The following is a 23351-nucleotide window of genomic DNA, read 5'->3' on the forward strand; positions in this document are numbered from 1 at the left end:
CACCCGACATTTTAAAAATTAATTATTTTAAACGGAAAATGATAGCATTTTGTTTATAGTTGTTTGTAGTAACAATAATTACGTTTGTAGTTTTATCAATTAATAAATAAAAAAATTTTTTTAATGATTCGCACCCGACATTGAGATATCGCAAATCCGTTTGCGCAGTCTTCTTTAGAATCGTTTGTAGTTGTTTGTAATAATTTTCCTTTCGTTCGTAGTTGAGCGGTTCAAAAGTTATAAACAATTGTTTATTCGTCCAAGAGGTAAATTTGTTAATTTTAAAGATATCGCGAATCTGCTTGCGCAGTCTTCTTTAGAAACGTTTGTAGTGATTTTCCTTTCGTTTGTAGTTGAGCGGTTCAAAAGTTATAAACAATTGTTTATTCGTCCAAGAGAGAGCTAACTTTGTCAATTTTTAAGATTTTTCAAATCCGCTTGCGCAGTCTTCTTTAGAATCGTTTGTAGTTGTTTGTAGTGATTTTCTTTTCGTTTGTAGTTGAGCGGTTCAAAAGTTATAAACAATTTTGTTTATAACTTTTGAACCGCTCAACTACAAACGAAAGGAAAATCACTACAAACGTTTCTAAAGAAGACTGCGCAAGCAGATTCGCGATATCTTTAAAATTAACAAATTTACCTCTTGGACGAATAAACAATTGTTTATAACTTTTGAACCGCTCAACTACAAACGAAAGGAAAATCACTACAAACAACTACAAACGATTCTAAAGAAGACTGCGCAAGCGGATTTGCGATATCTTTAAAATTAACAAATTTACCTCTTGGACGAATAAACAATTGTTTATAACTTTTGAACCGCTCAACTACAAACGAAAGTAAAATCACTACAAACAACTACAAATAATTCTAAAGAAGACTGCGCAAGCGGATTTGCGATATCTTTAAAATTAACAAATTTACCTCTTGGACGAATAAACAATTGTTTTTTAACTTTTGAACCGCTCAACTACAAACAAAAGGAAAATCACTACAAACAACTACAAACGATTCTAAAGAAGAATGCGCAAGCGGATTTGAAAAATCTTAAAAATTGACAAAGTTAGCTCTTGGATGAATAAACAATTGTTTATAACTTTTGAATCGCTCAACTACAAACAAAAGGAAAATCACTACAAACAACTACAAACGATTTTAAAAAAGACTGCGCAATCGGATTTAAAAAATCTTAAAAATTGACAAAGTTAGCTCTTGGACGAATAAACAATTGTTTATAACTTTTGAACCGCTCAACTACAAACAAAAGGAAAATCACTACAAACAACTACAAACGATTCTAAAGAAACGGATTTGCGATATCACAATGTCGGGTGCGAGTCATTTAAAAAATTTTTTTTATTTATTGATAAAACTACAAACAAAATTATTGTTACTACAAACAACTACAAACGAAATGCTATCATTTTCCGTCTCAAAAAATTAATTTTTAAAAAGTCGGGTACTAGGTTCACATAGCTCATCGTGTGCGAATATTTATTTATTACTTTATCAATAGAATTTATTATTTAAATATTTGTAAATGAAATTAAAAAAAAATTGTTGTAAGAAATGATAACATTATTAATGCTATTATCGCGATATTTGTCGAAATTATTCAAACGAGGAATAAAAGCGTGCAGGGATGAAAAGAGTTCGGACGCGTTACTATTGTCGCTTATATCGGACGGATAATCACTGAAATGGGCTGACCAGCGCTACTTTCTATCCCTGATTAATCGCCAGATTCGGAAAAAATCACTTTCTCATTATTATTGCATATTATATGCGCGTATAATATGACTCATTTGAGCGAGATTTGTTAAATAATTTTGTCGAAACGCTCATATATACATGATGTCAAATGATATAAAACTTTTTAGGGATAGAAAGTAGCACTGGTCAGCCGATTTCAGTGATTATCCGTCCGATATAAGCGACAATAGTAACGCGTCCGAACTCTTTTCATCCCTGCACGCTTTTATTCCTCGTTCGAATAATTTCGACAAATATCGCGATAATAGCATTAATAATGTTATCATTTCTTAAAACAATTTTTTAAAAATTTTATTTACAAATATTTAAATAATAAATTCTATTGATAAAGTAATAAAATATTATTTGCACACGACGAGCTATGTGAACCTAGCACCCGACTTTTTAAAAATTAATTTTTTAAAACGGAAAATGATAGCATTTCGTTTGTAGTTGTTTGTAGTAACAATAATTTCGTTTGTAGTTTTATCAATTAATAAATAAAATAATTTTTTTAAATGACTCGCACCCGACATTGTGATATCGCAAATCCGCTTGCGCAGTCTTCTTTAGAATCGTTTGTAGTTGTTTGTAGTGATTTTCCTTTCGTTTGTAGTTGAGCGGTTCAAAAGTTATAAACAATTGTTTATGCGTCCAAGAGCTAACTTTGTCAATTTTTAAGATTTTTCAAATCCGCTTGCGCAGTCTTCTTTAGAATCGTTTGTAGTTGTTTGTAGTAATTTTCCTTTCGTTTGTAGTTGAGCGGTTCAAAAGTTATAAACAATTGTTTATTCGTCTAAGAGATAAATTTGTTAATTTTAAAGATATCGCAAATCCGCTTGCGCAGTCTTTTTTAGAATCGTTTGTAGTTGTTTGTAGTGATTTTCCTTTCGTTTGTAGTTGAGCGGTTCAAAAGTTATAAACAATTGTTTATTCGTCCAAGAGCTAACTTTATCAATTTTTAAGATTTTTCAAATTCGCTTGCGCAGTTTTCTTTAGAATCGTTTGTAGTTGTTTGTAGTAATTTTCCTTTCGTTTGTTTATAACTTTTGAACCGCTCAACTACAAACGAAAGGAAAATCACTACAAACAACTACAAACGATTCTAAAAAAGACTGCGCAAGCGGATTTGCTATATCTCAATGTCGGGTGCGAGTCATTTAAAAAATTTTTTTTATTTATTAATTGATAGAACTACAAACGAAATTATTGTTGCTACAAACAACTACAAACTAAATGCTATCATTTTCCGTTTTAAACAATTAATTTTTAAAAAGTCGGGTGCTAGGTTTACATAGGTCTCTACATGACATATATGATTCTTGCTATTACTGTTAGGAAATATATCAATTTTAATTAACAATTATTATTATCCGGTATTGTCTGGTCTCTCTTATTTCTCTTTAAAATAAAAAGAAAAAATTGTATTCGATATTTTTTTAAATATCATTATTTTTTACTTATTACGCGATAAAGGTGATCTAATGTCAAAAATCAGCTGATTTCTCGGAGAGTTTTCTTTTTTTCTCTCTCTTCTAAGATTTTCTAAAAAATATTTTATTGAATATTTTTCCAAATCTTATTATTTTTCATTTATATCGCGAAAAAGATGATCTAATGTCACATACAAAAATCAGCTGATTAAGTGGTATTGAGAGAGAGAATCCGCAATAATATTTTTTTCGTGTTCATAGAAACGTTTTCGAGATGTCTTGTCTATATTTAAAGCTTGATTATTGTAAAAAATTGATAATTTGTCATCGTATCTACCCAGCAACCGCAACGGCTGATTAATGTCTAATATTACTACTGAAAAAAAATTAATTGAAGCTCTACATGACATATATTATTCGTATTATTATTATTAGGAAATATATCATTCTTAAATAACAATTATTATTATCCGGTATTGTCTGATCTCTCTCATCTCTCTTTAAAATTTTCTAAAAAAATTTATTTTGATATTTTTCCAAATATCATTATTTTCCACTTATGTCGCGATAAAGATGATCTAATGTCAAAAATCAGCTGATTTCTCGGAGAGTTTTCTCTCTTTCTCTCTCTTCTAAAATTGTCTAGAAAACATTCGATACTTTTCCAAATATCATTATTATTTTCCACTTATGTCGCAATAAAGATAATTTAATATTAGCTAATCAAGAGACGCGGAAAGAGAGAACGTCCCTTTCTCCGCAATTATTATTCTCCACATGAAGGAGAGAAGGGAATATTGCTTCCCTCGTCGGCCCTTCAATTACATCGCGTCGCGCCGGTTAATTCCGCCCGCGGCAGGGGTGGCCGCGTAAACATCGGCAGGGGCTAGAGCGTATACGCTCGAATAGAGGGAACATCGCCATCGTAAGGAGAATTTTCGTTAATCAAGCCACATCAGTGGCCTTCCCGGCCGCAACGTTATCGATCGTCTCGATAACTAAATTATCGCTGCTCCATGGATGGTGAGATAGATAGAAGCGAACGCGAAAGAGAGCGCTAGAGAGAGAGAGAGAGAGAGAGAGGAAGTTGGATGTGTGCCCTGCACGTCGCGTTATACAGGACACGTCCCTTTGTATCAGGACGAACCGCACATGAATGTATACGACGCGATACACCGCCTTTGCTACTAGCTTTTCCGACTACGACGACGGAATATATCGAGCCGATCGACCAAAGTGTTTGCGGCTCTTTACCTCGGATTCGAAATGTCGTTTCCAAGCGAGATTGGGAACCTTATAAAGTCAGGCTAATCCAGACTGACTCTTCGAAGCCGTATTCAGGTGTAAAAAGAGAGGATACGAGAAAGATCTTTTTCATTCCCTTTTTTTTCAATATTTCGAGAAGTTGAAGTACGGAGAGGAGGAAACGTATTGATACGCGAACGCTTAGCATACTTGTTAGCTTGGCAATTAAATTTGTTCCAACAGAACGACGACGGATTAAGCGACAGCTCGGAATCGATTCTTGCGACGCATAATAACAGCGGGCTGTTTAAACTTGGATTCCTGAATCGCTTCAACTTGCGCGATATCGTCCAACTTTCTATCTCGTTCACTACGTATCGAAGCGCACGAACATTGCGGCTCGTTACCGGAAATCCAAGCACCGATGACGTTCAATTCGATGAAAAGGTTAATTCGATCCGCGGCTCCGCGCATTCAGACGAAAGTATCCTATTTAACGAAATAAAGTCGCGAAATGCAAACTCCGGACTTCAAGATTGCGGAAATCGCTTTTGTTATAATAATTGTATTCGGGCTCTCAATATTAACTATATGTATATATTATTCTATATTATTTTATTAAAATCTCCCTCCAAGTTTCTAGCTTTAGTATTTCAAAATGTTGAAAGATTTTTCAGAAATTCTCAAAACAAAATGTCCAAGAAATTTTTGAAATTGTCTTCCGAATCTTTAAAGTTCTCCCGCGAAAACAGCTGATAATCTTTGTGAATTATAACTGATTTAGGAAAATCTACGTCTAAGAATCTCTTTGCAAATCTTTAAAAATATTATGCGGCCTATCAGGTTCGCCACGTTCGAAATAACGTTCCGAGGCTTTATAATTACATATGCATCCTTGCGAAATGATCAAACATTTGCTTCGATTGTTTAAATAACGTCGGATAGCGGAAATTCCATTGCGCGGTGAATTATTTGACCGGTCAATACGATTTTTCTATCTCGCTGCGTCCACCGCTTGTTTGCCCACGAATCAATTTTATCCGCCCCCGTCCTCTTCCCTTCTTCCCCCCTCCCTCTCCTCTCTTCATCATCCCCCGCGCTAATCCTTCTTTCATCGTGTAATCAGCATTTCAAAATCGATACTTGAAGTCACTGGCAAATATTTGTAATTCATACAGCCGCTCTCTCTTTCTCTCGCAAACTCTGTCGGAAATGTGATTATGGCATAATAATAACAGGGATGCGTAATGCAATGATAATAGTAATAATGATAATAAAGCGTCTTCTCGCATTATTCGCAAGATACGAATATCCGTAGGATATTTACTCAAGCTTATCTATGCCGAAGAACGTCACCGAACGTATGATTCCGGTCTCGCGAATATTGCACTATAATTAGTCGTTAATTGATATCGAACGCAACGCAATCTAACACATCGGCGCGTTTCACGTCGATCTAATTAAAATACACGTCGTGGGCGTATGTACTCGTGACGCGCATTGCATCGTATAAAAATACTTTCTTATTTATTTTCCGTGAGAGTTTCATCTGATATATTTTGTTAATAAATTTTTTACTAATAATTTCGACAACGAAATATCCAGGCGAAATTTTGTTTCTCATTATTTTCGACCGTTTCTTATAAAAGAATTAGAAATATTAAATTATTAATAAATTATTATTATATAAATGATAAATAAGAAACATGTATATACATATATATATTTTTTTATATATTTTATTTTATTATAATATTTTATTATATATTTATTATATATTTATATATATTATTTTATTGATTATATTATTTTATAAATATTATATATATTTATAAATGATAACTCAATTTTCAAATCAATTAAAAAATTTTTTAATTTTTTAAAATATGTCAGAGAGATACTCAAAAATTATTCTCACATCCCGGAAGGATCTTCGCTCCGATTCAACTATAATCGATAAATCAGTTTTTATTTTACATCTCGCAATTGCACTTCCGCCGCTCCGTTTCGACGTCGCGCGGATTTGAGGTATGAAATTTTTTGATTGATCGATCGATCGCGCGTTCGATTACCGAAATGTAATTAGTTTACACTGTAGGCAAAAGACAGAGACGTCGCGCTGAAGCGAGTCTGCTCCAACTGCGTTGGCTGCGCAAATTTTCCTTACGCGTGCAAAAGGCAGGTACAGCAGCCGCAACGCTAATTAGAAAATTTGCTCCGCTGCAAGGGAGAGGTGGTTACCGAGCCGGCATAATTAAATTCGAGCCCTTTAAAAGGGAGCCGAGTCTTGACAACATTCCACCGCGCATCCTCCGTCTCTCCCTTCCTCCCTCTTAATAGCGAGTTAACAATGGCGTGATTATAGGAACGCGAACAAGCAGGCGAGCTCCCTGGCAGTCTTACCGTATTTTTGAGACGACCGTGGGCGTGAATTCTAATTGGCGAAAGCCCAACTCCTGCGGCCTCACGTCCTCCAAACTGCTGTATCTCACGTAACTACAAGCTGGCGTAGGGAGGTCTGGAACAATGGAAAGAAATTGTGTGAGCCGACTCTCGATAAGAGAAAAATAGTCTGTATATATTTCACGTAGTTACGGCGTCTGGTTAATTTCAATGAGAAAATTTTAGCAATATTTTTAGTTTGCACATCCCTCTTATTATTTTAGAAAATTAATAATTATCACACAGATATATATTAATATATTTAGTATATATTTAATATATTATCGAGTATACTTGCTGTATTGTGAAAAATTAATTTGCCGTAAAAAAATGGCCATTAAAATTAAGGATTATTACTGTTGAAAGAATGTTTTAAATAATTTATCCTCAGCGCGCTTTCTTTTCGGTCTTAGACGAAGGTCTTAACTCCTTTAATTATTAAAGAAAGTTCAGAAACAATATCTATATTTACTAAAGCTTTTTAGACAGACTTTTTCCAGATTTTTAGTTAATTAATAATTTTCTATTCATTATTGCGTCATTAATATAATTAATTACCAAGGTTTCTCCCCAGTAAAAATTTCGAGCCCTAGCTTACGCAAAAAAATAAATGGGCTGATCTTGCGCTCGATAATTTCCTGGATACGCAAACTAAAGGGGAGGAAAGAATCGCAACTGCAGAAGCTGGAAAAATGCGGCACGAGCATACTTCGGTACATAATTTCAAGCTGGGCTGGCATTTATATGCGCAAAAATTTTGCTTGCACGAGTTATATAAAAAAATGTTTAAAAAAAAAATTCCTACCCTCGACGAGGTCCGCCGTGGAAAATTTCCGGACGCGCGCACACGTTTCACAATTTCTACAAAACGTGTCTTTTCCGTCCTGACGTTCATTCTCGCTTCATTAACTGCGAATCAGCGACGTACCTGCCTACATTAAGAAAAAGAAAAGAATCGCTTTTCGCCCGCGACCATGTAAAGAGAGGATGTCGAGGGTTATCGGGGGGGGGGGGGAGAAAGAGGGGGATAATAGTCTCTGCGAAGGGGGGTAGATTGTAAAATCGATGAGACTCCTTCGCGAGCTCGCCAACTTTGCGCGGATCTTTTTATTGTAAAAAAATCGCCCGTTAATTTTCTTCGCTGATTATCCCTTTCAACCCTAAAAGATTGTCGAGCTAAATTGCTTTAAAATGGAGTTATGAAATTGATTCTCCAATTTGTCAAAATTGAAAAAGAAAGAAGGAAGTCGTAGTTTGAAAATATAGATTTCGACGTAAAAGAGATGGTACCCCTCCTTTCTTCTTTCTCATCTCGTTAGCGCGTCGAAGGAAAAACTATTCGAGCGCATAGAATCCAGAGATCGCCTGATATAAATTTTGACAGAGCGCCAGAATTTTTCCTCGAATACGAGGCAAGACAAGAAAAACGATACGAGAGAGAATAATATCTTCTAAACGTTAATCGAACAACAGCTCCTTTTTTTCGCCGGGTTAGTTCTCGCCAGAATAAACAGGATCATTGAATTCCAACGGAATTGTTTGTTCTGAGCTCGCAATGAGCGCGGGCACTTTTCGAAAAGTTAGGAAACAATCGAAGGGAATAAAAGACACGAGAGAGAGAGAGAAGGAGAAAGGAGAGAGAGATTGTGGGGGCGGTAAACCGCCAAGGTACTCCAATCAGCTTCCCAACTTTAACCGCGCTGCCTTCCGGCTGGCAACTCTCTTCCTAATGAAAGCCGCGTGCAAACTCACGCAAGAAACCACTGTCCGTGTTGAACTTAGTCCCCGCGCGTAACGAAAATGGCGCAATAAATGATAAAGTTTTCACCGCGAAATGTTTCCATAATTGAGAGAAGAAGGCTAGGACAAATTGTATATATAAAAGCGCTCCCGTCTCTGTGTGTTATCGCTATTTAGTAAATGAAGAAAATGAAGATATAGAAGAGACGACCTCCCGCAAAATAAATAATCGCGACTGACCTTACCCCCCCCCCCCTTGTCGACGTTACTCGTTGTTTACCGAGATTTAACTCCGACGACGGAGGGTTGACAGGTTAGTTGCGGGTTGTAACCCCTCTTCCTCCTTCTTTCCCCCTTTCAGGGGGGAAACACGGGTGGTAATTTCAATTTATCCTGCCTTTTCCCTTCAGAGCAACGACGCCGAGCGTCGCTCAACGAGACATTTATTGCCGCGATGAGGCATCGTCCGGGATTATTATGCGCTCGGGATGCATTCTTATGCGACGACGCTTAATCGTCGCTGTTAAACACCCTTTCTTCCTTCCCCGTTCTAACCAGCGGCCATTAATCCGCGGGAGTCCTTCGCCGGAAACGGGATTTTGAAAGAGCCGGGGCGAAATTAAAAGACGAGCGGCATTTCAGCGTCCCCCAGACAAATCTTATTTAAGGATGAACGTGGGACCGATATTTATCTAAGCGAATTAGACGAAACAGCACTGCAAGGAAGGAATCCGATTAAATATCAAAGGTCTTATTAGAGTGTATGAAGAAAAATGACTTTGTTAATATATTTATTTTTAATTTACGAGCTATACATATTTTCTTAATTATTATATTAAACGTTCTAGTTTCTTATTTGTACAGGTAAAAAAAAAACATGATAGATTTCTTAATTAATATCCCGTATATAATATTTATAGCTCGTATATTTATATTATAATGTGTAAACAAAATTGTGCGATTCAGGGAAAATTAATCGTTCTGTTTTAAGTCCTAATTATTTTACAGAAACAAATTTTAGCGTATATTTTAATATTGATTTTTAATTACACGCTTAAATTTAAATCTTGGAACTTTAATTTTAATTTTCCCGACTTGGAAACTAAATTCTATTTATTGCGCACAGAATTGTGTATATCTCTGTAAATACCGGAGCTATCGCAGAAATCTCCTATATAGCGCGCGTGAACTTCGTATATAACATCGCGACAAATAATCGCGTTTCGCCTGATTGCATGCCGCTCTTAAATCGTCGAGCTCCATTTAGCACTCGCTGCTAACCGACCCCGACATGCTAAGAGCTTTTGTCTACTCTTTCAAAGGCTTTAAAGCTCCCGCGCGGAAATGACCGCCAGCCAGATCGCTCTCGTCGTCTAGAAGTAACAACAATAGCGACGGGAAATAACAATTTCTCGATTCACTCGACTACATGCGTGGGCAGGAAGCAAATGTCTTTTTACGAAACCTTTTCGTGGACAATTATTCCTATTTATTTAATAAATCAAAAATTGTTAATTGACATTTGTGATATTTGATATCTAACATGTCAATTAATAAACAAATTTTTATTTATTTAAAAAAATGTTAATATACTATATTATAATAAAATCTGATACACACAATATATAAATTATATTATATACAAAATTTAATACCATATTACAACCAATTGTAATAAAATAATTTAATTTAGGATAGCTAAAAAAATTCTTAGCTTTTCAAACGTCATAAATGTGACAGAATTAAAGAAAATAAACATTCGTTGTTGAATTTGGAATAGACGTGGAAACGACGCGAATTATACTACTATTTCGAAATGAACGAATAAATGTCCCAAGTGCTCGCCGCCGGAAATACGTCGGACGTGAGCAATAAAAATAATTGTCCGTGTAGTAACAATCACCGCGTTAACTGCAGCTCGGCTGCAAGATGGCGGCGGAAACAAAGGGCTGAGAATGACGTTGTTTACGAGCGTCGATTGTTTTAAAAAGCGACAAGAGAGAGAGTCGAGCATCCCTATGAAGTCCCCGGAGAGTGAGAGAGGGGGGGGGAGGGGAAGAGAAAAAAAGGGAAGAAGAGAAGGATATGAAATACAAAGGGAGATCGGACTCTGGCAAGGGATGAAAGGGGATAAGGGCTCCTTCAGCACGGCTGGAAGACGCCTCGATCACTTATTGACCGGGATTGATTAAAAAGCATTCCCGAGGCAATTGTTTGTAATTCTGATGTAAAAGCCGCGCGATAAAGGAATCGCCCGGAAATTCACGCCTGGCGTTCTATGAGCTTGAGATTCAATGCCGATTTAATCCCCCGCATTCCCGACGTCTCCCCTCCTTTTCTAACTCGAAGGGATGCCTCTTCACTTGTATAACAATTAACCTGTATTTATCATTATGCAATTTATATCAAGATTGTAATTCTCGCAAAGTATATTACGCGAATTCGTTCGAAGGATATTAATTTATATATAATATATATAATATATATATATAATATTATATAATATAAAATATATATATATAATATTTTATATAATATTATATAATATAAAATATATATATATAATATTTTATATAATATTTTATATAATATTTTATATAGTATTTTATATAATATTTTATATAATATTTTATATATAATATTATATATAATACTTATATATTTATATATAATATTTTATAATATAAATATAAATTATATAATACATAAATATAATATAATAAATATAATATGTATAAATATAAAGCGATATAATGATAGATAGTTTTATAGAGTTTCGCGTCTCTGCAATATCGTGTAGTGCGAGGTGGAGAGTTTCCTTTGAATTGGCGATATGTGCGATACGGAATATGGCGGGATACGAGGAACTCCACTTACTAGAGCTATGATTATTTCAAGATGCACTCACAAAAATTGGCTGCCGTGCACCCTTTTTCAACGTTTCCGCCTCGCTACGCATTTCTAGGACGTTTCCAGGCAACGATCTCCGCCTTCAGCACCGACAATCTCGCGACACTCGATACATCGAATGAGCTCCTTTACCGAGATCTCGGTATCGATCAAACATTTCCGATTAATCGATCACTTCGTTTATGTATCGCGTAAAATTAAAGGAACATTACTTTATAAAATAGATTAATTTCCCGATAAAAATATTGAAACCTTTCAGGAATTTTTCAATTAAACTTTCTCAAAATGTATTTATTTGCAATACTTGGATTTTCCACGTCAAATATCTTCCGTAATCGTGCGTCACAGATATATAATTTTCTTCGAAGGGAAGAAGTCGTCTTCCGAGCATTCGTCTCGGAGAATTTTTGCAAAAAGTTTTACGAGATACGCGCGTGTGTCAAAATGTAGAAACACATCTGCAGAGCTCGAAAGTGTCAGAGGACATCACGACACGCTTCTTTATCTGCGTCGTAAAAGTTGGCAGCTTCCAGATCGAGCAGTAAATTCAAACTATATACTATATATCAGATTGCCGAGTCGGCAAATTACGAAAAGGTGGCAGCAGGACGAAGGATATACTTTGATACAGTGTGATTGAGGATAGGAATAAAGGCGGGGATGACTTTTACATTTCCGACAGCATCTTCGATTCGATTAATCCGACATTGATTCATTTTCTATGAATTTAGATAAAGACGTGAAAATCAAAATTGATACCACACACATTTCCATTTTTTAGTGTATAACAATTTTAGAAATATTTCTTATACAAAATGTCATTCTATCTTAACAAATTTCAATTTCCTCTGTGTCTTATTAGCAATATCTGCTACTACTTCTCCTTACTTATTCATTTATTCGTAATAGCTATTCTTTATCATTTTCAATGTAATTCTTTTTATGTATCATCTATAAGTTACAGTTATCCTTTGCTGAATATGTATGATTCATTCGCATTTAAATTGATTATCATACAATATTGGTTTTGCATTAGGTGATCTTTTTTAAGCGTCTAATTATTTTCTAAACTAATTTAAGAAAGCGCAATTTCCAATAATATAAAAATAAGAAAAGGCGAAAAAGGTGAATGTAAATACATTTGAGGCAAAAGAGAGAGAGAAAAGAAAGATTAAAAATTATTTTTCTCAGTGATTATCCGAGAAATTTGTTCCGCAAAATATCTCGCAGTTTCTTACACGCGTTACATTTCGCGAAGAGCATATTCCGTTTATTTATTCATTTATTTATCGCAGCTATTTCTCACGGATCTACCTCGCTACCGTCATTTCGCATCCCGACGCCCGCGACGGAAAATAGATCGCCGGTCGAGTTTGCGCGGGTTGCATCCTCAAGGTAAAACGATAAACAACGGGCCGGCGTATCGGCGGGAAATAAATCAGATCGAGGGACCTTCTCGATTCTCTCCATTTCGGGGGGAGGCTCCTTTTGTCGGCAACATCGGAGAGCATCAACAAATCTGTCGGGACACGTGCGCGCGCCTCCGCTTCCTGGCTCTGGTCCAGGCACTTCCGGTTCGCCGCGCGCGTTCACGACTCATCGCATCGCGAGCGAATGAGCCCGTGATTCTCTCTCACACACGGTAGTTTTATTTTAATAGAGTCCGCCGGTCTCATCACGCGAGCGAGGATTTATTACGAGCCGAGAGACGCGCGAAGGATCTTTACGGATCTTTTCGGAGAAATATGGACCAAAAACACGGTTCGATCCTGGCACATACATTCTGTAATTCTTCGGATTTTCAATTCGTGAAATTACATATGTAGATGTTTCTTTCATATTTTATACAGGTTTAACAAAATATATAATATACATATATAATATCATATAATATATTATATGTATAATGTATATAAAAAAATATATTATATTAGGTTGAGATGTGTGCATATCGTATAAAAAAAAATATATAATAATATATAATATATAAATATGATAATAATATATATAATATAATAATCATATGTTAGTCAAAAATTGTCAACTTTGGATAATCTTTCACGAGATAACTGTAACTTTAAAAAATATTATCAACCTTTAAACAATTATTTTTTTACCAATATTATCAAAGTTTGGAAATGGAAAATTCATGAGTTTCCACATTTTTTGCTCATCTATTTATTATTAGGAAAAGCTGTTAATAATTAGCTCCCTTTCAATTCCGCCTCGTCGACTCTCTAAAGTGTGTCTGCCTATTAGCGTCGAAATGGTCCGTCGCTAAGTGTTTTTTTTTTTTAGCTGATAATCGATTTAAGAGAGCTCGATGATTTTTCGATGGGCGTTTCGTTTTTTCTAGTCTTAAAAAAAAAAACGATTAATCCGATTAAAATCGGCTACGTCGCGAAGAGAATCGGAAAATTCGCTATCGTACTTATTATAACCGTCGACACTTTGTTGCAGGAGTTTCATCGACAGATGTTTCGAGTTCTAACGCGGATCTCGTCGGAGGACCTCGTGTCGATCGTCATGTGGACAAAGTCATCACGTTGTCCAGGGCGAGGATATCGACAAGGACTTTGCCAAAGTGTACCAGCATCTCTGTTGACGAAAGGTACGTGTCTCGCTTACCAGCTGGCCTTTGATCACCAGCGATTTCCCCTGATCGACCGTAATCATCCCTCCTGTCGACGATCTTGATGGTATCGATTGTTGCTCGTAATACATACACTTCGTTTATCCTAGTTGCCTTTGTTCAACGTGATACCATTTCGAAGTTAGGGGAAGTTCGATGAAATATATAGCAGAACTTTATAAAATATCGTTATTTTCGTCTCGCTTCTCATCGTAAACACTAAGCTCAGGAAGAAGAGACGGATAAACGTCGACGGATATCTACCGTTAAATAAAAAGGGCGTTTTGTTTCCGCTGAAATGTGCATTTTGAAGAATTAAATGTATGTGAAAAAATATCCTTCTCTCTCCTATGTCAAAAAAAAAAAAAAAAAAAAAGAAAAACCGTACCGAAAGAAAGAAAAAAGGGAAAAAAATGACAAAGCGTGGCACTGACGTGGCGGCGCGTCATTTGGATGGAAATTTCCGCCAGTAACAGAGAACGGTCTCTCCCCGCACAAATCCCCTTTTGTGCCTGACGTTTATAATAAAGCGATAAAGCGACGACGGGCACATCGACTTCTGCGCCGCTATTCTTCCATTATGCCGCGATTTGTATTACATCGCGCGTATCAGCGAGACAATGGCGCGTATCGCCCGCGTATCACGCGCGTTTGTTAATAAAGCCCCCCCTGTCTCGCCCCCGTTTGTGTTTTACAGCATCACGTCGCGGTTCGATCAAACAAACCACTCTAACACGATCGAGTGAAGGAATCGATTCCCCCCTCCTCCCCCAGTTTTCACGCATATTTTTTATTTATCCCAGGCATTTGAAATATTGAAACATTTGTGTGTGGGGGAAGAAATCACTATTTATACATAAAAAGCCTTTATATGCTGAAAAAATGCATTTAAAATCCCAAGATTACAATTTTTTATTTAAATATCTAGACGATTAAAAGAGAGTGAGAGATCAACTCCCCCCTCCTCCCCCAATTTTTACGCATATTTTTTATTTATCCCAAGCATTTGAAATATTGAAACATTAGTGTGTGGGGGGAAAAATCACTATTTATACAGATAAAGCCTTTATATGCTGAAAAAATGCATTTAAAATCCCAAGGTTACAGTTTTTTAAAATAAATTTTTAAATAATTTTTTATTTAAATATCTAGACGATTAAAGGAGAATGAGAGAGAGAGAGAGAAATGGGGGAAGAGAGATATGATCCTGTTATAAAAGCCGGTATATATATTCGCAATCGTCCGGATGATCCGGGCGCGTATTCGCCGACCTGTAAACTTCGATAAAACCTCAGAGGTGATAAGGTCGACGGTCGAAGGGCGCGGCTTATCGAAAGCCTTAGCCTTCCGTCCGGTCTTTCCGGCGGGACTCCGGCCGGCTTTTTAACGGAGAGCTCTCGCCGTAGCACGTCGAACGTGCGTCTGGCTACGTCTGGTATAGGCTATGAAATGCGGCCGCCGCCGGTTTCTGTGTTGCTGCAAAATCAATATCTCCGCGCCCCTCTTCCTTTCCGCACGCCGCCGCAATTCTCTCTCTCTCTTTCTCTTTCTCTCCATCTCTCTCTCTCGCTTTTCTTCCAGCTCGCAATCGAAAGCATTGCGAGAAAACGGCTCGAAATGCGAATGGAGATTGTGAAATAATAATGAAGGAAGTGATAACGCATTCTCTGTCTCTCCTCTTCCCATCGCTTTTCCTTAAAATTTCTATGCGTTGAAAAAGAGAAAGAAATATTCCAGTTCCTCTTGCGAAAGGATATTATGCGTGATCTATTATTTTAAGAGAGAGAGAGAAGAAGGAATGAGAAGAGAGGAAGAGAAAAACTCTCCGAGAAATCAGCTGATTTTGACATTAAATGGTCTTTATAGCGACATGAGTGGAAAGTAATAATGATATTTGGAAAAGTATTGAATAAAATGTTTTTTAAACAATTTTAAAGAGAGAAGAAAGGAGAAGAGGGAGTGAGAAGAGAGGAGAGAGAAATTTACTCTCTCTGAGAAATCAGCTGATTTTGACATTTATCGCGAAATAAGCGGAACATAATAATGATATTTGGAAAAGTATTGAATAAAATACTTTTTAAAAAAATTTGGAGAGAGAGAAAGAGAGAGAACAATATCGAATAATAATAATTGTTATTTAAGAATGATATCTTTTCTAATAATAACAAAAATCATATATATATATACGGAGAGCTTTAATTAATTTTGTTTTCAGTAGTAATATCAGGCAATAGTCAGACGTTACGGTCGTCCGGCAGCACACTGACAAATTATCAATTTTTTACAATAATCAAGCTTTATATATACACAAGACATCTCGAAAACATTTCTATGAATACGAGAAAGAAAATATTATTGCGGATTCTCTCTCTCAATGCCTCCTAATCAGCTGATTTTTGTTTGTGACATTAGATCATCTTTATTGCGATATAAATGAAAAATAATAAGATTTGGAAAAATATTCAATAAAATATTTTCTAGAAAATCTTAGAGAGAAAAGAAGAAAACTCTCAGGGAAATCAGCTGATTTTTGACATTAGATCATTTTTATCGCGACATAAGTGGGAAATAATAATGATATTTGGAAAAATATCGAATTAAATTTTTTTTAGAAAATTTTAAAGAGAAATAAGAGACATTAGACAATACCGGATAGTAATAATTGTTAATTAAGAATGACATATTTCCTAACAATAATAGCAAGAATCATATATGTCATGTAGAGCTTCAATTAATTTTTTTTCAGTAGTAATATAAGGCATTAATCAGACGTTGCGGTTGCTCGGTAGATTCACTGACAAATTATCAATTTTTTACAATAATCAAGCTTTATATATACATAAGACATCTCGAAAACATTTCTATGAATACGAGAAAGAAAATATTATTGCGGATTCTCTCTCTCAATGCCTCCTAATCAGCTGATTTTTGTTTGTGACATTAGATCATCTTTATCGCGATATAAATGAAAAATAATAAGATTTGGAAAAATATTCAATAAAATATTTTCTAGAAAATCTTAGAAGAGAGAGAAAAGAAGAAAACTCTCAGGGAAATCAGCTGATTTTTGACATTAGATCATTTTTATCGCGACATAAGTGGGAAATAATAATGATATTTGGAAAAATATCGAATTAAATTTTTTTTAGAAAATTTTAAAGAGAAATAAGAGACATTAGACAATACCGGATAATAATAATTGTTAATTAAGAATGATATATTTCCTAACAATAATAGCAAGAATCATATATGTCATGTAGAGCTTCAATTAATTTTTTTTCAGTAGTAATATAAGGCATTAATCAGACGTTGCGGTTGCTCGGTAGATTCACTGACAAATTATCAATTTTTTACAATAATCAAGCTTTATATATACAGAAGACATCTCGAAAACATTTCTATGAATACGAGAAAGAAAATATTATTGCGGATTCTCTCTCTCAATGCCTCTTAATCATCTGATTTTTGTATGTGACATTAGATCATCTTTATCGCGATATAAATAAAAAATATAAAGATTTGGAAAAATATTCAATAAAATATTTTCTAGAAAATCTTAGAAGAGAGAGAAAAAGAGAAAATTCTCCGAGAAATCAGCTGATTTTTGACATTAGATCATCTTTATCGCGACATAAGTGAGAAATAATAATGATATTTGGAAAAATATCGAATTACATTTTTTTTTTAATTTTAAAGAGAGATGAGATAGATCAGACAATACCGGATAATAATAATTGTTATTTAAGAATATCTTTTCTAATAATAACAAAAATCATATATATATATATATATATATATATATATATATATACGGAGAGCTTCAATTAATTTAGTTTTCAGTAGTAATATCAGGCAATAGTCAGACGTTACGGTCGTCCGGCAGGCACACTGACAAATGATCTATCTTTTACGAATAATCAAGCTTCAAATATACAGAGGACATTACTCGAAAACATTTGTACGAATACGAGAGATAAAATCGTCGGCCATCCCCGTCGGTCATCGATCATCATCTAAAAGCGACGTAAAACATGCGAATGCCCGGAGTACCCGAAGAGCCGGAGCGGCAAAGGTCGAAAGTTCGTTTACGGCGTTGAATTATTAATCTAGAACCGAGTTGTAAAAAGCACGCGAGAGAGGAGAGTGCAGAGGAACGTACAGGTCGACATTTTCATTTTTATCGGGAAGGATCCCTTGCCCTCTCTTCCCGACATGTTATTCGTAAATATGGCCGTTACGTAAGCGGCGGTCCCCCGGAAACCCGCCGACTATTAAGCGATAGTTTAACGCTTCCTCGTAACGATTCCTCTTCGTAAACGAGCAAACTCTCCCCGCAACACGGATACAGGGTCTCAGGTGCGGAGTCGGCGCCCCCGGCTTTTACTCGATATTTCAATCAACCGACCGCCGACCCCGCATTTAATCGATTCAACGCGTTTCCTGGAAAACTCACATTCAAATCCCAAACCCTCCTCCTCCTCTCTTCTCACCAAGATCAAGACTCTTCAATCTGTCGGATGAAACGCTCGTTTGCGCGGCGTGATTTAATTTCTCTCCGTTGTCCATTCTCCGTTTAAAAACAATCATCGACCGGCAACAAGTTCCGAAAATTTCGGAATGTATCGGAGGTATGCGCGATTTGGGAGTTTTTTCGAAAATATGAAGAAAAAAAATGCTAATCCGATCGATTTATAAAATTGCAAAACTTTTCGGAAATTCTACAAGAAATTCTACTCGTATTTATTTGGTATAAATATTTTCGTAAATGCCAAAAAAAATTGGCATAAATATGTCGATGTTTTTGAGTAACTTTTTGTATATCGATATATATTTTAATATTTGCCACTCGATCTCTAGCATTTTTTAATACCAACTTTAATACTGAGTTTTTTCTGAAAATGTGGAAAAAAATTGCGCGTAATTTAGCATAATTTATAAAATTGTAAAAAATTTTGAAAATTCTACCATAAAGCTTGCATTTATTTCATATAAATATTATACTTTTGTAAATGTCAAAAAATTAGTATAAAGTTTTAATCAATAAATAAATGTTTTTAAGTAACTTTTTATATCGATATATAACTTAATGTTCGCTACTTAGATGTGATCTCTAGCACTTTTAATACCGACTTTCACGGAGGAGGAAGCACTTCGAACCTTCTAAAAGACGCCAACATACACAGCAATTTCATGCACTCTACGAGGCAGCGGCCTACTTTTGCAATTCGATGCATTTCGCGGAGCATCTTTGAAGAAAGTCGCAATGAAGGCTAAGAGGTTAAGAGAGGTTGATGCAAGAGAGCAAATGGGTTAAGTGTAGTCTTCGCCTAAGTAGATTCGAGTGTCGTCGCATGAACTCGAGTCGTTCATTCACGATGTTGCGAAGAATTTTTTAGAAAATAAAAGAAACGCGTAACAATAAAATTAACTGAAACTTCAACTGTACACATCAACCGATATTATTTATTACACAGAGAGAATTTTCTCTTAGAATCTACCCTGAAAATCATGGTAATCGTGGGACAATATGGTATGGAAAGAATTTTAATAAAAATAATAATATCTATCACAATAAAATATAAAACGTGTTTGATTAATTTTATTATGCAGTTTAATCAATCAAACATGTTTTATATTTTATTGTGATAGATATTATTATTTTTATTGTGATAAATATCAATCAAAGAAATTCTCATAAAATTCTTTCCATATTGTCCCACGATTATCATGATTTTTCAGGGTAAATTCTAAGAGAAAATTTTCTCAGTGTACTTATAATTAATTTAAACCTAATAAATAATATGTACAACACTAAAAATAAAAGTAAAATAAACTAGAGAGATTCAAGTTTATAGATATAAATTTTACACTTTGCGCTTTACACGAGATAAAAAGTCATCAATGGCCTCGAAAGATGAAGAAGATTGGAGGGAGCAAAAATGCTCTAATTACGGCGTTTCCGGGTTGTGCAAGTAAGTAAACGAGTAAGCTCGTTTCCTTCTCATAGTTTAGCGCCAGCTCCGGATCACGCACTTTGCCGGCAAGTTAGCGGCAAGTTGCCGCCTAGTTCAAGACCTGCGCCCGTATACCGAGCTGCAGGTGCAGCCGCTTTGAGAGAGAACTTTGACACGTATTATACTCGTTAAGTTGGAGTTCTCGCAACCACCCTCGATACCGCTCAATCGCGAGCTAATCGCCCGGCTGTATCCGCAAGAATCTAGTTATTAAATATAAAAAAAATATTTAAAAATCGTATCATTCTCAACAGTCTATCTAAGGATAAATTTAGAGAAATTTTCTGTTTTTTATTATTTAATCAGGGGAAGAATAAAAAAAAGATTTCCGTATCACTTTTGTTTTAAAAATCCTTTTTAAATTTTTTCTGGTTGTATTTGATACAAGATTCAAAGCCTTCTTTCTTCCTCTCTCTCTTTCTCTATCTCGGATAGGGATTTAGGAATTCTCTAAGTTTGCAGATTTAGAGACGGAGAGTCAGGAGGTTGACCGGATCGCGAGAAAAGAGTTTCGATCGGATAGCCTTCCATGTGATATTTGACTGATTCCCGAGGCTTCTAAAAGAGTCAAGAGTCTTTGAAGCCACGAAGCTCGAACGAAAATCTAATACCGGAATGCGCCGGGAGCACGAGAGCCCTCGGGTATCATGCATAACCATTGGACCAAGTTAAATTCACTATCAGCGGGTTGGGTCCAAGCTTACCAGCTTTAAAGGATACAGTCCATGTAATAAACGACAAATATTTTGCCGAAAATATCCTCCCATTCTCGCAACTTGGTTTTATCCCAACTAAGCTTGTTCAAAATTAATATTTCAAAAATCTATTTCTTATATATGTATATACATATATATATATTATTTATATTTTACATATATTTATGTATATAATATATTATATATAATATTAATATAATATAATTATATATATATAATTATAATTAATGTGTATATAAAATATTATATATATAAATAATATTATATAATGTAATAAAAATATAATATAATATATAAGAATAGATTTTTAAAAAATATTAATTTTAAACAAGTCTAGTTCGAATAAAATATAAATGTATTAATATAATTTTAATGTGCTTATATATATATTAAAATAAAGATTCAAGCGTTCTCGGAACTTGCATTTCTTGTTACTGGCATTTTTCGATCTTTGAGTTTTTGATCTTTTTTTCTCCGTTCCGCGGTTTTGCATTTTTCTTATGCAGAAGGAAAATAGATTTCACGTTGAAGGGTAGAATGCGCCGTGGTCCGGCCGCGATTCTCTCGAGGATCTCTTCACGCGCAGTACCGTGTGCCGGGGGTTGCAATTTCTCGAGAACATTCCCGCCGCATCCTTCGGAGACCCTTCAGCTCCTTCTATCCTTGCATCCTCGGATGCCCCAACGAGGTTCAGCATTTCTCAGACACTCGCTCTCGATCTCGCCTGACGGATTACATTTCCCGAGATTTTGTCACGTTATCTCTCCAGAAGGGAAGTCTCTCTCTCTCTCTCTCTCTCGCATTGTTAGCGGCCGACATTTCTAAGCGGTTAATCGCCCCGGGGGCGAGCTCTCATTAGAGAGTAAGTCTCTCTCTCTACCTTCGCAAAATTCAGTCCGATGAAACATTTCCTGTTCACTAATTCCAACTATGCCTCATACGTTCGGAGAGACACTAATCTCGGAACATAAAGTTTTCCCCCCGAAAGTTTCTCAAGAAATTTCTAAAGTATCCGCTTCCGAAGTTTCCAAACATGAAAACAAGTCTAGAATTTTTTTACGCTTTCAAGAATTCAAGAGTTTAAAGGATGAAACATCTCTAACAGTTGAAATATTCAACAATATAAGTATCTAGAGAAAATTCAGAATTTAAGAACACGAGAGCTTTTTATCACAGGGCCGAAAAATACACATAAAAGTTCTCAGTAGCAAAGTAAACATTTGCAGCCCCGAAGAATTTCGTGTCCTGCAAATGACTTTCTAATTCCGCAAAAAATGATGTCTAGCAAGTTGCTGGAATCAATTATCGTAATTAATTAATCTCGCGAGCTAAAAAAATTCTAAATTCGCAACAACTGCAGTTTCAAACTGCACTTTTAAGTTTACATGCATCCAAACTAGCTAGTCAATAATCATAGGAATATTTTCAAGTTCTTAAACTCTCTCTCTCTCTCTCTCTCTCTCTCTCTCTCTCTCTCTCTCTCTCTCTCTCTTTCTCTTTCAAAGTCTAGCGTAGGATTTTCTAGTCGACGAGTGAATACGAGTTTCAGCACCGTCAGTTAATCCTCGGTTTCTCGATAAGACTCTGAGGCTCGTCGAAGCTGGATTTATCGCGGCACAATATGTCGCAAGCTAGTACTTGCAAGCTCGGGCTCGAAAAGGGACGATCGATCTGAAGCGCAACCCCTGTAATTTGTTCACATAAATTCGCTCTCTGTATAGCCATGCTAATATATACCGCGTCATATCTCTCTCTCCCTCTCTCTCTCTCTTTCAAAGAATTATAAATAGAAATATAAAAAATATTGGGTAAATTTTGAGAAGAGTTAAAGCTTGAGCAATCATTAAGCTGTTACGTAATAATTACGAAATTAAATTTGCAATACGCTCTTATAACTTCTGCGAAGTTACGAGCACTTCTAAAGTTTCTATATAATTGATAGAATTCATAGAATTTCTGATACTACAGAAAGAGTTCTGAGATGAAATGTAAAAAATACTAATATGTATATACGAAACGTCAATTTCAATTTTTCGTTAAACAATAAATTGATTATAACTTTTTTTATTTTAATATATCACGTCAGATCGCTTTGAGTCGTACTTTTTTAATAAAACTCTCGGAGCGTTATCTAGAATTCTCAAGAGAAAGTACAAGAATTTCTAAAAAAAAAAATTTAGAGTAATTCCATCCGAGAAAATTCTCTCTGTAGAACATCTCTGTAGAATCGCTCGAATTTCCGCTTTCAATTTTCTTTTGTCCCGGGGAGAAAAAAAATTTCTTTTATAAAATCGATTTAACAACTTAATAAGCTTAACTTTGATCCTTTATTTTTCGCCTCGCTGGTCTTCTCGCGTCTTAGAATATTGAGATACTTGGATCTTTATATATATAGAAATTGTATCCTCGATAGACGTGAGAGAAAACGATGATAAAAACTAACGTCTCGTTTTTTCTCAGGATCTAC

The 23351-nt window shown here is 35.4% G+C and overlaps 1 protein-coding gene across 5 annotated transcripts in view; it reads right to left on the reverse strand.

Annotated features, from left to right (window-relative positions):
* Positions 1–23351, reverse strand: part of LOC145944936 (uncharacterized) — a 99104-nt gene that overhangs the window by 50932 nt on the left and 24821 nt on the right. For all 5 annotated transcript variants that reach the window (XM_083053638.1, XM_083053642.1, XM_083053641.1 and 2 more), the window contains one exon: positions 6834–6948. In XM_083053638.1, coding sequence (XP_082909764.1) covers positions 6834–6948 — 115 coding nt within the window. The remainder of the gene's footprint in view (positions 1–6833; positions 6949–23351) is intronic.

This window comes from Prenolepis imparis, unplaced genomic scaffold (genome assembly GCF_030444845.1).
Source record: "Prenolepis imparis isolate NDT839.2.m4 unplaced genomic scaffold, iyPreImpa1.0 SCAF_14, whole genome shotgun sequence".
NCBI lineage: Eukaryota > Metazoa > Arthropoda > Insecta > Hymenoptera > Formicidae > Prenolepis > Prenolepis imparis.